General features: G+C 43.0%; 1 protein-coding gene across 1 annotated transcript in view; it reads right to left on the reverse strand.

Annotated features, from left to right (window-relative positions):
* Nucleotides 1-15308, reverse strand: part of erf (Ets2 repressor factor) — a 71831-nt gene that overhangs the window by 11020 nt on the left and 45503 nt on the right. Inside the window, exons 2-3 of the mRNA XM_061897260.1 lie at nt 7383-7617; nt 1427-1539 (exon numbers count right to left, since the gene is read on the reverse strand). Of these exons, the coding sequence (XP_061753244.1) occupies nt 1427-1539; nt 7383-7617 (348 nt within the window). The remainder of the gene's footprint in view (nt 1-1426; nt 1540-7382; nt 7618-15308) is intronic.

Below are 15308 nucleotides of genomic sequence, written 5' to 3' on the forward strand. Positions count from 1 at the left end.
CCAGATAGGTTGTGGTGTGTGCTCTGAGTTCCAAAAGCCATAGATCAGGGGTCATAAACTCAATTTACCTGGAACGAGTTTAAATAATAATGTGTTAAAAGCCTATTGAAACCCACTACTACCGACCATGCAGTCTGATAGTTTATACATCAATGATGAAATATTAACATTGCAACACATGCCAATACGGCCTTTTTAGTTAACTAAATTGCAATTTAAAATTTCCCGCGAAGTATCCCGTTGAAAACGTCGCGGAATGATGACACGTGCGCGTGACGTCACGGGTTGTAGCGGACATGTTCTTCCAGCACCGATCACGGCTAAAAGTCGTCTGCTTTAATCGCATAATTAAACAGTATTCAGGACATCTGTGTTGCTGAATCTTTTGCAATTTGTTAAATCAATAATGGAGACTACAAAGAAAAAAGATGTTGGTGGAAAGCGGTGGATTGCGGCCGGCTGTAGCAACACAAACACAGCCGGTGTTTCTTTGTTTACATTCCCTAAAGAGGACGGCGAAGCTTTAATATGGAACAGAGCGGTCAAGCGAACATGGTTCTCTGCCACATGTCAACCGGCAGGTTTCAGTGAGAAAACTGTGGTAATAAGTCGGCTCTTACCGTAGACATGAGCGGAGCTTGTGTCGTTCCTCCTGCAGCTGTCAAAGAGGCAGCTGCGACTCTCTTGCCTTGTTCGTTTCTTCCCTCAGAGGCACTGGCGGTCACCACACCCCTTCGACTTTCAGGTACGACTATATAATCTCACTAAAACACTAGTAACACAATAAGCAGATAAGGGATTTTCCAGAATTATCCTAGTAAATGTGTCTCATATCTGAATCGCTCCCACTGCCCTCTCTCTCTTTTTTTTTCTTCTAGTCCTTCACTTTTACTATCCTCATCCACGAATCTTTCATCCTCGCTCAAATTAATGGGGAAATTGTCGCTTTCTCGATCCAAATCGCTCTCGCTGCTGGTGGCCATGATTTTAAACAATGTAAGGATGTGAGAAGCTCCACAACGCGTGACGTCACACGCACATCGACTGCTACTTCCAGTACAGGCAAAGCTTTTTTATTAGCGACCAAAAGTTGCAAACTTTATCGTCAATGTTCTCTACTAAATCCTTTCAGCAAAAATATGGCAATAACACGAAATGATCAAGTATGACACATAGAATGGACCTGCTATCCCCGTTTAAATAAGAAAATCTCATTTCAGTAGGCCTTAAATTTGCGTTAAACCGTCAATTGCACTTATCTTTGATAAATGGACCATTTTACAGGTAATACATGTGATCGGTTTCGTCCGATCTCGTTCATGGATGATCAGCAAAATAAAACCCATTCCTGGTTTTTGCCATTTTATCAACAAGACATGACTATGTGGTGCATTTTGATGTAGAGTCGGAGCTTGTGTGTGCGTACCAGAGCCCATGTCGATGAAGGGGTAGTTGACCAGCACCAGCTTGTTGAAGTTGAACTTGTAGGTGAACCTCTTGCCTTTAGTCTTGTGCAGGATCCTCTTGTTGTAGTAGTACCTGCGGGCACAGGAAAAAGCCGTCACGTGACCATGGCGACGCCCACGGCATTCACGTAGGTGCGCCGCTTCCGCCACAGGACGCGGTGACAATAGGAACATGCGGTGAGACACGTGAAGGAAGCGCATTAGTCATGAGCAGAAAAAGGTGGAGGAGTGAAGAGCGAGCGCTGACAGCTCATCTCAAAAAGATGATGAAAATGGACCGGCGTGAGTCACTCAAAGGAGCACGCGGACTTTGAGTCGACGTCTCTCGCTCTGTTGTGAAAGGGCTGCTTCATTCTGGGAAGAGTTTATTCACATTTTCCACAAGAAGCGAGAGTGCGCTGGCTGCATTCATACATCTTGATCTGGGCTTGTTGTCAACAGGCTGTGACTCTTCTCCTTCCATAAATCTACTTCTTTTCCTTGCCACATACTTCTTTAGGTACACACTCTAATCACATCTTAAATAAATCAATAAAGGGCCTGCCTTTACAAAGATAGTCACACAATTTCTGGGCTATAAGCTGCTACATTTTCCAACGCTTTGAACCCTGCGGCTACTTAATGGATACTGTTTCGTGTTCAATATTTTTCTTTAAACACAAGTAAGGCTGCAACTAGGGCTGGGCAATATGGCCTTTTATTAATATCTCGATATTTTTAGGCCATGTCACGATACACAATATACATCTTGATATTTTGCCTTGGCCTTGAATGAACACTTGATGTATATAATCACTGAAGTACGAAGATTCTATGTGTCTACATTAAAACATTCTTCTTCATACTGCATTAATATATCACCACTAAGTTAATTTACCAAAAGTGTATTTATTAAACAGTTATTAAGCAGTGGCACAAACATTCATGTCATTTCCAAAACAGAAAATGCAAGATTAGTCAGAGACATTTTAAAACTAGCTATTAGTGCACTTTTGTGCATGATGTCACTAAGATGACATATCAAAACAACACTAAATTAAAGTGCACTTTTTGTAAAAAAAAAAACGCCCCTACAATGGATAAAAACAAATAAAGTGCACTTTTGTGCATGTCACACAAGATATTTCAATAAGTGTCCTATAAAAATGAGCTGCATAATAGGAAATCAAGTGTATGTCCTTCGCTATGTGGTAGGTTCCTGCGGACGTTTTATCATGTTGACTTTTTTTTCCATACGGTGTTGATGTGGAAATGGTTGCTTGGGCATTTTGTTGGTGTGGCACCGACCGGAGATGTTAACATGCAGAGCTTCAAGCATTCTTCGTTCTATAGCGGGTGACTTTTCAAATGATGCTACATTAGCAGTAATGCTACTTTTTGTAGCAACGCTTTTGCCGCATAAATGTTCAACATATTCCCGCTTGAAGCCAAACCAACGCCAGGCGATGGACCCTGGGCTGTTTTTCTTGGGAATTCATTCTTCCTTCATTTGTTACCAGATTGGCACCTTCTGTCTCTCGTATTACCACCCGCAGCGCACCGCTAGCTTCACAGCTAACGTTACCATGTCGCTACTTCTTTGCTCCGCGGGAGCGTGTGACGTTGCACACGTGACATATGTAAGAAGGTGCACTTGTTTTAAGTCTCTGTGAGAAGGAGAGACCAAAAGAGTGGGAAACACATGCAGTGTAATGCCCGCAGCTAAAAGCAACTGCGTGAGAACGTATATAGTCATTTTCCACATTGCACAGAGACACCCCCGCGATATATCAAGTATATCAATATATCGCCCAGCACTAGCTTTGACGATCAGTCAACATTGTCGACAATAAAATTTGTCAGCGACAATTGTATTGGTCAACAATAGTTGTGACATTGCCACTCGCAAAAAACATCGCCAGTGACAAAATGTTAAGTGTGAGAGCATTTTCTCCTATTCTTGTTAACATGAATACTTTGCTAGTTTTGCAGAGTGGACCTTGTTTTTATGGCTGTACATTTTGGATATGCGAGCATTTAAAGCAGACACATGTTGAACATCTGGAGGGAGGAGGCCTCTTCCTTTTTTTTTTTGTAAATGGGCAACATTTTAATAGTCTTTGTAATTTTGTAACAGCTGAATGAGAAGCTCAGTTACAGTAAAAATACATATTTATGAATGAATTATTATTTGTTGTAAGTAGGCACATGCCTATATATATATATATATATATATATATATATATATATATATGTGTGTGTGTGTGTGAAATATACGTAGAATATATTTATATTATTCATATATTTTATATAAAATATATGATATATATCATTTATTATCATTATTGTCTATTGTGAGCAAACTGTGGGACCAATAAAGTACTTTCTATTTTACTCTATGCCCAAAACAACTTAACACTTTATTATCTGACAAATAATTAAGACAGGGGTGTCACACTCGTTTTCATTGAGGGCCACGTTGCAGTTTTGCCTGCCCTCAGAGGGCCGGCCACTAGTAACATTAATAAAAGAAACATACGTAATTTTTCGGACTATAAGTCGCAGTTTTTTTCATAGTTTGGCCAGGGATGCGACTTATACTCAGGAGCGATTTATGTGTGAAATTATTAACACATTACCGTGAAATATCAAAGCTCATTCACGTAAGAGACTAGACATATAAGATTTCATGGGATTTATGGATTAGGAGTGACAGATTGTTTGGTAAATGTATAGCATGTTCTATATGTTATAGTTATTTGAATGACTCTTACCATAATATGTTAGGTTAACATACCAGGCACCTTCTCAGTTGGTTATTTATGCCTCATATAACGTGAAGTGAATGAATGATATTTATATAGCACTTTTTTTCTAGTGACTCAAAGCGCTTTACATAGTGAAACCCAATATCTAACTTACATTTAAACCAGTGTGGGTGGCACTGGGAGCAGGTGGGTAAAGTGTCTTGCCCAAGGACAACGGCAGTGACTAGGATGGCGGAAGCGGGAATCGAACCTGCAACCCTCAAGTTGCTGGCACGGCCGCTCTACCAACCGAGCTATAACGTACACTTATTCAGTCTGTTGTTCACTATTCTTTATTTATTTTAAATTGCCTTTCAAATATCTATTCTTGGTGTTGGATTTTATCAAATAAATTTCCCCCAAAAATGCGACTTATGTTTTTTTCCTTCTTTATTATGCATTTTCGGCAGGTGCAACTTATACTCCGAAAAATACGGTAAGTGCCAGAACTGAAGCCCCGTTAGGTTAGTGTTATTGTATCTAGGCGATAACATTTCAAAATAAAAGCCAGACGGAGGCTGCGTCAGGCCTGTGTGAGGAACCGGGATGGACGTACAGCTCTTGGAAGGCATGGAGGAAAAGGCCAACGCGTACACGTGAAAGAACACACACATACACACACACACGCGCTCCAGCAGCGGCCCGCCTCACATAGCGGGTTGAGCTTCCTTGCCATAAACCTCAGAGAACCTGGACCGTGTTTTGTTGGCACCGCGCTTTAATGTCACATTCCCGGTACGGTCTTCTCGCCATGCAGCCATAAACAACAAAAATATAGGAAAGGCAACAAATAATGGCGCAGATGGGCCGGAGGAGGGCTGACATATAAAAAAGTGTGATGTGTGTGTGTGTGTGTGTGTGTGTGTGTGTGTGTGTGTGTGTGTGTGTGTGTGTGTGTGTGTGTGTGTGACGAGACAGTGCATCATGGCCGTGGCAAACTGGAACCCACACCAACCTACAACACAGGAGGTGACACGGATGACACACTGTGTGTGTGTCTGTGTGTGTGTGTGTGCGGGAGAACAGACTGTCTGCTAAATAAAGCCCGACAACAACTTCCTGCATGTGAGCCTCTCTAAATCAGCTGTCAACTTTTAGTAACCTTCCCTTTAACCACCTACAGCCGCACGCGTCAGGCCCGATCAAGCCTGCAATTGTTTTAAGGAGTTCAAACAAAGTGTGGCCCGCAGCTCATTTATAAAAGTAATATGAAAAAAAATAAAACTAAATTAAAAAGTGGAGCAAAAGCACTAATAACTAATAACACAGAGCTGACATGTAGGCAGTGCTTTACTTTAAAACTTTCTTTGTTAAAAAGATAAAACATTTTAATTGAAGGCTAGATCTGCAGCTATTTAAGCATTGAAAAAAAAAAAAAAAAATATATATATATATATATACAGTATATATATATATATATATAGATGTTATTTATTTTGAACACTTTCATAAGCCCTTTTGAAAGATTGAGACCTTTATTTTATGTTTTAGTTTAAAAAATAATGAACCAAAAGCAATGTTAGCTATTTGCTCATTTGGGTCTCCAAGTACTTCACATCAAATATTCTACTTTGAACATTTATTAGGGGACAAAATTCCATATTTTGTGGTTTTGCTATCAATACGAGAGTGTTTGAAAAAGAAGGGCATAAAACCTAAACACTTAAAACTTTATGTCAAAGGATAAATCTCAAGTTGATCCAGCCTAGATTACGGTCTATAAATCGCAACTTTTTCGCCACGCTTTGTACCCTACGGCTTATAAAACCGTGCAGCTAATTTATGAAATTTTCTTTGCGGATGCCCCTAATGCAAACAGTTAAAAAAAACAGGCAAAGACACAGAAAAGGTGTGTTATTGTTTGTGCTAAGGTGCCATTTTTTCCATGAGTTTGCTCTCTGCAGGTGCTGCAGTGCCCATTTGTTTAGAGCTTTCAATCGGAAGTACAATTGCCGTTATGTCTTCTAATCATCCGTTGCCTTTTTACTTGTATGGATTCTGCATTCATCACTCCAAGCAACGTTTTGTAAGTTTTAAAATATTTCTAAAACAATTCTTACTTACAAAACCGTCCCATGTGTGATGTCTGTAGGAGTGTTATTGCTACCGTAATGTAGTGAAGCAATAGTCGTAAGGATTAGCTAATATGATAAACACAGTTATGAGTTAGAGTGTTAGTATTATTAACTTACAATGGTATTATTTTTGTTTCAGTTTGGTAAATTTACCAAAACGTAACTGTGGAGTTATTGAGTCTGTTTAGCTGATTGGAGAGGTAGCTTCCACAGCTGGTGGGTCCATGATAATGACTTCTGTTTTGTTTGATCAGTTATTTGGAAACATTTAAGCTATAAACAAACATTTACAAAAATGTTTTGTGTAAATAACTAATTTCACAACGTACAGTACAGACCAAAAGTTTGTACACACCTTCTCTCACTGCGTTTTCTTTATTTTCATGACTATTTACTTTGTAAATTGTCACTGAAAGCATCAAAACTATGAATGAACACTTGTGGAGTTATGCACTTACCAAAAAAAGGTGAAATAACTGAAAACATGTTTTATATTTGAGTTATTTCAAAATAGCCACCCTTTGCTATGATTACTGCTTTGCACACTCTTGGCATTCTCTGGATGAGCTTCAACAGGCAGTCATCTGAAATGGTTTTCACTTAACAGGTGTGCCTTATAAAGGTCGATTAGTGGAATTTCTTGCTTAATAACTGGGGTTGTGTGGTGAATGAGAAGGTGTGTCCGAACTTTTGGCCTGTACTGTATATATCGGCGGCTTATTCCGGTTAATTTATGGGGGGCAAAATTCTCTAAACTTCAGTGTGGCTCATTTACTGGTGCGCTCCATAGTCCGGAAAATATGGTACATATATTTAAGCATTGAAAGTAACGAACATGTTAAAATATTTTTTTTTGACAGACTGAAAACCTTTTGGGTTCTTGGTACTTTTTACATTTACCAAAGTTGAGGGAAGCCCTAAAAGTTACAATATACATTGTATTGGTTTTGGAAAAAGTTTGGACACCCCTGAGTCAGACAAAAGACAGTCAGAGGGGACAGAAGTAGCAGTTCGAAAAGACAAACAGCTCATCCACTTGAGACGTGTGCGGTCACCTGAGGGCGCGGCTGAGTTTGTCATAGTTCATCTGGGGCTTGCACTTCCTGGCCCCCCACAAGCGAGCCACCTCGTCTGGGTCTTTGATGACGAACTCGCCGTAGTCGCCCTGCCAGGCGATGACGTCGTGGTACTCCTCCTTCCTGAGCAGCTCCAGGATGAAGTGCCAGAGCTGGATCTGCCGGGAGCCCGGGCTGGACTCCGGCTTGTAGGCCCACTCAGGGAAGGCAAACCCTGGAAAGGAGAAATGTTAAATGGGTCATACTTCTATAGCGCTTTTCTACCTTCAAGGTAGGGCTAGGCGAGATGACCTTTTTTTTTTTTAATATCTCGATATTTTTAGGCCATATCACGATACACGATATATATCTCCATATTTTGCCTTAGCCTTGAATGAACACTTGATGGATATAATCACAGCAGTATGATGATTTTATGTGTCTACATTTCTCTTTCATACTGCATTAATATATGCTCATTTTGAACTTTCATGCAGAGAGGAAAATCCCAACTAAGTCAATTGACCAAAACTGTATTTATTAAACAGTTACTAAGCAGTGGCACAAACAGAAAGTGCAAGATTTTCAGAGACATTTTAAAACAAGCTATGAGTGCACTTTTGTGCATGATGTTACTAAGATGACATATCAAAACAACACTAAATGAAAGTGCACTTTTTGTACAGATCGCCACTACTATAGTTTAAAACCAATAAAGTGCACTTTCGTGCATGATGTCACACAAGATATTTCAATAACTGTCAAATGAAAAATTGCTGCATAATGGGAAATCAAATGCGGATGTTATCTCTTTATGTTGTTGACTATTTTTTTTCCATACGGTGTTGATGTGGAAATGGTTGCCTAGGCATTTTGTTGGTGTGGCACCGACTGGAGATGTTGACATGCGGAACCTGCACTCTTCATTCTCTAGTGGGTGACTTTTCAAATGATGCTACATATTAGCAGTAATGCTACTTTTTGTAGAAACGCTTTTGTCCCACACTTGACAAATTACAGTTGTCTGTTTGACATTGAAGCCAAACCACACACACATTCACACACTGATAGCGGGAGCTGCCATGCAAGGCGCCAACCACGACCTATCAGGAGCAAGGGTAAAGTGACTTGCTCAAGGACACAACAGACATGTCTAGGTTGGTATAAACTGGGGATTTAACTAGGAACCCCTCAGGTTGCTGGCACGGCCTCTCACACTGTCACGAGGAGGTCTTAACGTGATAACCACGCGATGTAAGATCCTATAGCCACTTCTGCTTTCTCCAAAATGTTAATAGACATCCCTGATATGAGCACAACGCAAACTCAGCAAAGAGTGTTAATTATGAACATTTTACAGCTGTTTTCTCAGCGCCGCAATCGCTGGATCGGAACGAGCCGAAAAGCTTCGTTGCCGGGAAGAAGTTGGGCGAGCGTCCACGGTGGACGGCTTCCCACAGGATCGCGGTCACATGGTGGGCTCGCCGCTATCGCCATCAAAGGTGGCGTTTGAAACAGGCGGACCTTGGTGAAAGGTGCAGACAAAATATAAGCAGAGTGCAGCGGTGTGGGCTGTGTGTCATCGAGTGGTGGGTGGCAGTAAAAGAGTCAACACACGGCCGTAACACACACACACACACACACACACACCTCATTAAGACCAGATGTGCTTGGCACTTGGGCCCTGGGCTGAGGTTGGGAAACATATGGGCACAATATAACAAAATATAACTCAGCTATGTCTGTGTGTGTCTGTGTGTGTGTGTGTGTGTGAGAAATACACCATAGTTAGAGTCAAGGTTACAATAGGGTTCCCACAGTCACACAAAGCGTGTCATATCTATACAGCAACAATCCATGACATGTTGTGGCCCAACACTTGATGCATCCTTGGAGTTTTAACGTCACTGCAGCGCGCTCGCACCCACATGTTCTCACACACACCCACACACACTACAGCTTTACGATTAATCGACATGGACGTTTTTTTTCCCTCTGCCGTCACCGCCCGGCATTTGAGTGGCAGCCAAGTTCGCCAGTCAGAATTGCCTCGTGTTTCTTCGTTTCTCGCTTCAAACAGGGAGAAAGAGGTCTCACTCTGTGCCTCGCTCTCAGCACCGGAGCGCTTTTTTTTTTAAACAGTAGATTTAACTGAACGCAGTGAGCCCTCTTTTCTGACATCCACAATCTCCAACTACTCGGTGGGCGGAGAGCAAGGCCGCGCACGCACGCACGCACTACGGCTTCATGATTAGGTCTCAATCTGTGCCTCGCTCTCAGAACCGGAGCGCTTTTTTTTTTAAACAGTAGATTTAACTGAACGCAGTGAGCACTCTTTTCTGACATCCACAATCTCCAACTCCGTGGGCGTAGAGCAAGGCCGCGCACACACGCACGCACGCCTGCCCTCACGCACGCACGCACGCAGTACGGCTTCATGATTAATCGACATGGACGTTTTTTTCCCTCTGCCGTCACCAGAGAAGGAGATCTCACTCTGTGCCTCGCTCTCAGCACTTGAGTGTTTTTTTTTTTTTTAAACAGATTTAATTGAACGCACTGAGCCCTCTTTTCTGTCATCCACAATCACTAACTCGGTAGGCAGAGAGCAAGACCACGCCTGCCCGCCCGCACACACTACGGCTTCATGATTAATCGTTATGGACATTTTTTTCCCCTCTGCCGTCACCAGAGAAGGAGGTCTCACTCTGTGCCTCGCTCTCAGCACTTGAGCGTTTTGTTTTTTTTAAACAGTAGATTTAATTGAACGCAGTGAGCCCTCTTTTCTGTCATCCACAATCTCTAACTCGGTAGGCAGAAAGCAAGACCACGCCTGCCCGCCCGCCCGCACGCACAACGGCTTCATGATTAATCGACATGGACGTTTTTTTTTCCTCTGCCGCCACCGGAGAAGGAGGTCCCACTCTGTGTCTCGCTCTCAGCACCTGAGCGCTTTTTTTTTTTTTTTTTAAACAGTAGATTTAACTGAACGCAGTGAGCACTCTTTTCTGACATCCACAATCTCCAACTCCGTGGGCGTAGAGCAAGGCCGCGCACACACGCACGCACGCACGCCTGCCCTCACGCACGCAGTACGGCTTCATGATTAATCGACATGGACGTTTTTTTCCCTCTGCCGTCACCAGAGAAGGAGGTCTCACTCTGTGCCTCGCTCTCAGCACTTGAGTGTTTTTTTTTTTTTTTAAACAGATTTAATTGAACGCAGTGAGCCCTCTTTTCTGTCATCCACAATCACTAACTCGGTAGGCAGAGAGCAAGACCACGCCTGCCCGCCCGCACACACTACGGCTTCATGATTAATCGTTATGGACATTTTTTTCCCCTCTGCCGTCACCAGAGAAGGAGGTCTCACTCTGTGCCTCGCTCTCAGCACTTGAGCGTTTTGTTTTTTTTAAACAGTAGATTTAATTGAACGCAGTGAGCCCTCTTTTCTGTCATCCACAATCTCTAACTCGGTAGGCAGAAAGCAAGACCACGCCTGCCCGCCCGCCCGCACGCACAACGGCTTCATGATTAATCGACATGGACGTTTTTTTTTCCTCTGCCGCCACCGGAGAAGGAGGTCCCACTCTGTGTCTCGCTCTCAGCACCTGAGCGCTTTTTTTTTTTTTTTTAAACAGTAGATTTAACTTATCGCAGTGAGCCCTCTTTTCTGTCATCCACAATCTCCAACTCGGTGGGCGGAGAGCAAGCACACGCACGCACGCACGCCCACCCGCAGGCTTCATGATTAATCGATATGGACGTTTTTTTTTCCTCTGCCGTCACCGGAGAAGGAGGTCTCACTCTGTGCCTTGCTCTCAGCACTTGAGTGTTTTTTTTTTTTTTTAAACAGATTTAATTGAACGCAGTGAGCCCTCTTTTCTGTCATCCACAATCACTAACTCGGTAGGCAGAGAGCAAGACCACGCCTGCCCGCCCGCACACACTACGGCTTCATGATTAATCGTTATGGACATTTTTTTCCCCTCTGCCGTCACCAGAGAAGGAGGTCTCACTCTGTGCCTCGCTCTCAGCACTTGAGCGTTTTGTTTTTTTTAAACAGTAGATTTAATTGAACGCAGTGAGCCCTCTTTTCTGTCATCCACAATCTCTAACTCGGTAGGCAGAAAGCAAGACCACGCCTGCCCGCCCGCCCGCACGCACAACGGCTTCATGATTAATCGACATGGACGTTTTTTTTTCCTCTGCCGCCACCGGAGAAGGAGGTCCCACTCTGTGTCTCGCTCTCAGCACCTGAGCGCTTTTTTTTTTTTTTTTTAAACAGTAGATTTAACTGAACGCAGTGAGCACTCTTTTCTGACATCCACAATCTCCAACTCCGTGGGCGTAGAGCAAGGCCGCGCACACACGCACGCACGCACGCCTGCCCTCACGCACGCAGTACGGCTTCATGATTAATCGACATGGACGTTTTTTTCCCTCTGCCGTCACCAGAGAAGGAGGTCTCACTCTGTGCCTCGCTCTCAGCACTTGAGTGTTTTTTTTTTTTTTTAAACAGATTTAATTGAACGCAGTGAGCCCTCTTTTCTGTCATCCACAATCACTAACTCGGTAGGCAGAGAGCAAGACCACGCCTGCCCGCCCGCACACACTACGGCTTCATGATTAATCGTTATGGACATTTTTTTCCCCTCTGCCGTCACCAGAGAAGGAGGTCTCACTCTGTGCCTCGCTCTCAGCACTTGAGCGTTTTGTTTTTTTTAAACAGTAGATTTAATTGAACGCAGTGAGCCCTCTTTTCTGTCATCCACAATCTCTAACTCGGTAGGCAGAAAGCAAGACCACGCCTGCCCGCCCGCCCGCACGCACAACGGCTTCATGATTAATCGACATGGACGTTTTTTTTTCCTCTGCCGCCACCGGAGAAGGAGGTCCCACTCTGTGTCTCGCTCTCAGCACCTGAGCGCTTTTTTTTTTTTTTTTAAACAGTAGATTTAACTTATCGCAGTGAGCCCTCTTTTCTGTCATCCACAATCTCCAACTCGGTGGGCGGAGAGCAAGCACACGCACGCACGCACGCCCACCCGCAGGCTTCATGATTAATCGATATGGACGTTTTTTTTTCCTCTGCCGTCACCGGAGAAGGAGGTCTCACTCTGTGCCTTGCTCTCAGTACCTGAGCGTTTTTTATTTTTTTTAATGTAGATTTAACTGAACGCAGTGAGCCCTCTTTTCTGTCATCCACAATCTCCAACTCGGGGGGTGGAGCGCAAGACCACGCACGCACGCCCACCCGCAGGCTTCATGATTAATCGATATGGACGTTTTTTTCCCCTCTGCCGTCACCGGAGAAGGAGGTCTCACTCTGTGCCCCGCTCTCAGCACCTGAGCGCTTTTTTTTTTTTTTAAACAGTAAATTTAACTGAACGCAGTGAGCCCTCTTTTCTGTCATCCACAATCTCCAACTCGGTAGGCGGACAGCAAGCCCACGCCTGCACGCTCGCCCGCCCAACCGCCCGCCCACACACACGACCACTCGTCCGCACGCATTACGGCTTCATGATTAATCAACATGGGCGGTTTTTTTCCCTCTGCCGTCACCAGAGAAGGAGGTCTCATTCTGTGCCTTGCTCTCAGTACCTGAGTGTTTTTTATTTTTTTTTCATAAAAACAGTTGATTTAACTGAACGCAGTGAGCCCTCTTTTCGGTCATCCACAATCTCCGTCTCGGTGGGCGGAGAGCACACACACGCACATGCACACACACTAGCACGCACGCAAACACACACACACACACACACACACACACACACACACACACACACACACACACACACACACACACACACACACACACACACACACACACACACACACACACACACACACACACACACACACACACACACACACACACACACACACACACACACACACACACACACACACACACGACTCGCTCGTGAGAAGTTCCGTAAAGTAAAACAAATTAGGAGGAGAAAAAAAATGGTTACAAAGCCAAACTTCCCGTTGTGGGAATAATTCCGTTTTAGATCGATTGGGCAATTTGAGCCCATCAACATGGACGAACGAGCAAGAATGCCGTAATCACGTGATGGCAAAAATGTTTTATGGTTTGCTTATTTAGGATAACTAATCTATGTATCAGGGTAATCATTTCTACAGTAAAGAAAAATACAAGTTTATATACTTTTTAATTGGTTACTTTGATTATTAATATATGTTAGGTTTACATTATATTATAAATACTATATTTTTTATTCAATGTTTATCAATCAATGTTTATTTATATAGCCCTAAATCATGACAAGTGTCCAGAGCCCACATCAGGGCAAGGAAAAACTCACAACCCAGTGGGATGTCAATGTGAATGACTATGAGAAACCTTGGAGACCGGATGTAATGGATGTCAAGTGGGTCTAATATAATATTGTGAAAGCCCAGCCAATAGTGGAACTAACATGATAGAGAAAGTCCAGTCGATAGTGGATCTAATATAATATTGTGAAAGTCCAGGCCATACTGGATCTAACATAATAGTGAGAGTCCAGTCCATAGCGGGGCCAGCAGGAGACCATTCCGAGCGGAGACGGGTCAGCAGCGCAGAGATGTCTCCAACCCATGCAGAAGCGAGCGGTCCACCCCGGGTCCCGACTCTGGACGGCCATCCATGGCCACCGGACCTGTGCCCTCCCGCCATCTCTATTGATTATTTCTTCATTTTCAGAGCAGTCTGTCTGCATGAAGCCATTTTTTTTTTAATTATTATTGCATATTGTTGTAATGCAGAGCCGGGCAAATAATTTGACTCGGAGGCCACATTTAGAGAAAAAGTGTCTTGGGGGGCCAAGGTGTATGTGTGCATAATTTATATGTTCACATTAAGCTGTAAAAATCTGGGTTTTCAGGAACATTAATACCAAAAGTCACAATGTCAAAAAGTGCTATGACAGACCATCTAAAAAAAACATTTTTTTTTACTGAATGGGACACCCAAAATGTACATTAAAATAAAGGAAATGGGATTTACAATATTAACTATGAACAATAAAACACTGAATCATAACAACATATGAACATCGTTGCTCTTTTACTTCAGACCAGCTCCTCGATAGACATCTTTTACAATCAAGCAAAACACAAAAAAATGTAACAAACAGCAAAATATGAATAGGAAGTGCATTAAGCAATGCATACTTGATCAACAGCCATACAGGTCACACTGAAGGTGGCCGTATAAACAACTTTAACACTGTTCCAAATATGCGCCAGACTGTGAACCCTCACCAAACAATAATGACAAACACATTTCGGGAGAACATCCGCACCGTAACACAACAGAACACATACCCAGAAACCCTTGCAGCACTAACTCTTCCGGGACGCTACAATATACACCCCCTGGCTAACCTCTACCAAACCCTGCCCATTTCAACCTCCTCGTGCTCTCTCAGGGAGAGCATGTCTCAAATTCCAAGCTGCTGTATTGAGGCATGTTAAAAAAAAAAAAAGCACTTTGTGACTTCAATAATAAATATGGCAGTGCCATGTTGGCATTTTTTTCCATAACTTGAGTTGATTTATTTTGGAAAACCTTGTTACATTGTTTAATGCATCCAGCGGGGCATCACAACAAAATTAGGCATAATAATGTGTTCATTCCACAAATGTATATATCGCTATCGGTAAGTAAGAGTTGGACAATATAGTAATATCGGATATCGGCAAAAAAGCCATTAACGGACATCTCTGGTTATCATGTTAACAGGCCACATGTGGCCTGCGAGCCGTATTTTGCCCAGCCCTGTTCTAAATTGTGGCACCTTGACACAATATGTTGATTGCCAGGTCTTCCTTCCCGCGTTATTTTTGTAGTTTTATGCATTAATATGCACTTGTGGGTAGTAACGCGCTACATTTACTCCGTTACATCTACTTGAG

The sequence above is a fragment of the Nerophis ophidion genome, linkage group LG04 (assembly GCF_033978795.1).
Source record: "Nerophis ophidion isolate RoL-2023_Sa linkage group LG04, RoL_Noph_v1.0, whole genome shotgun sequence".
Classification (NCBI taxonomy): domain Eukaryota; kingdom Metazoa; phylum Chordata; class Actinopteri; order Syngnathiformes; family Syngnathidae; genus Nerophis; species Nerophis ophidion.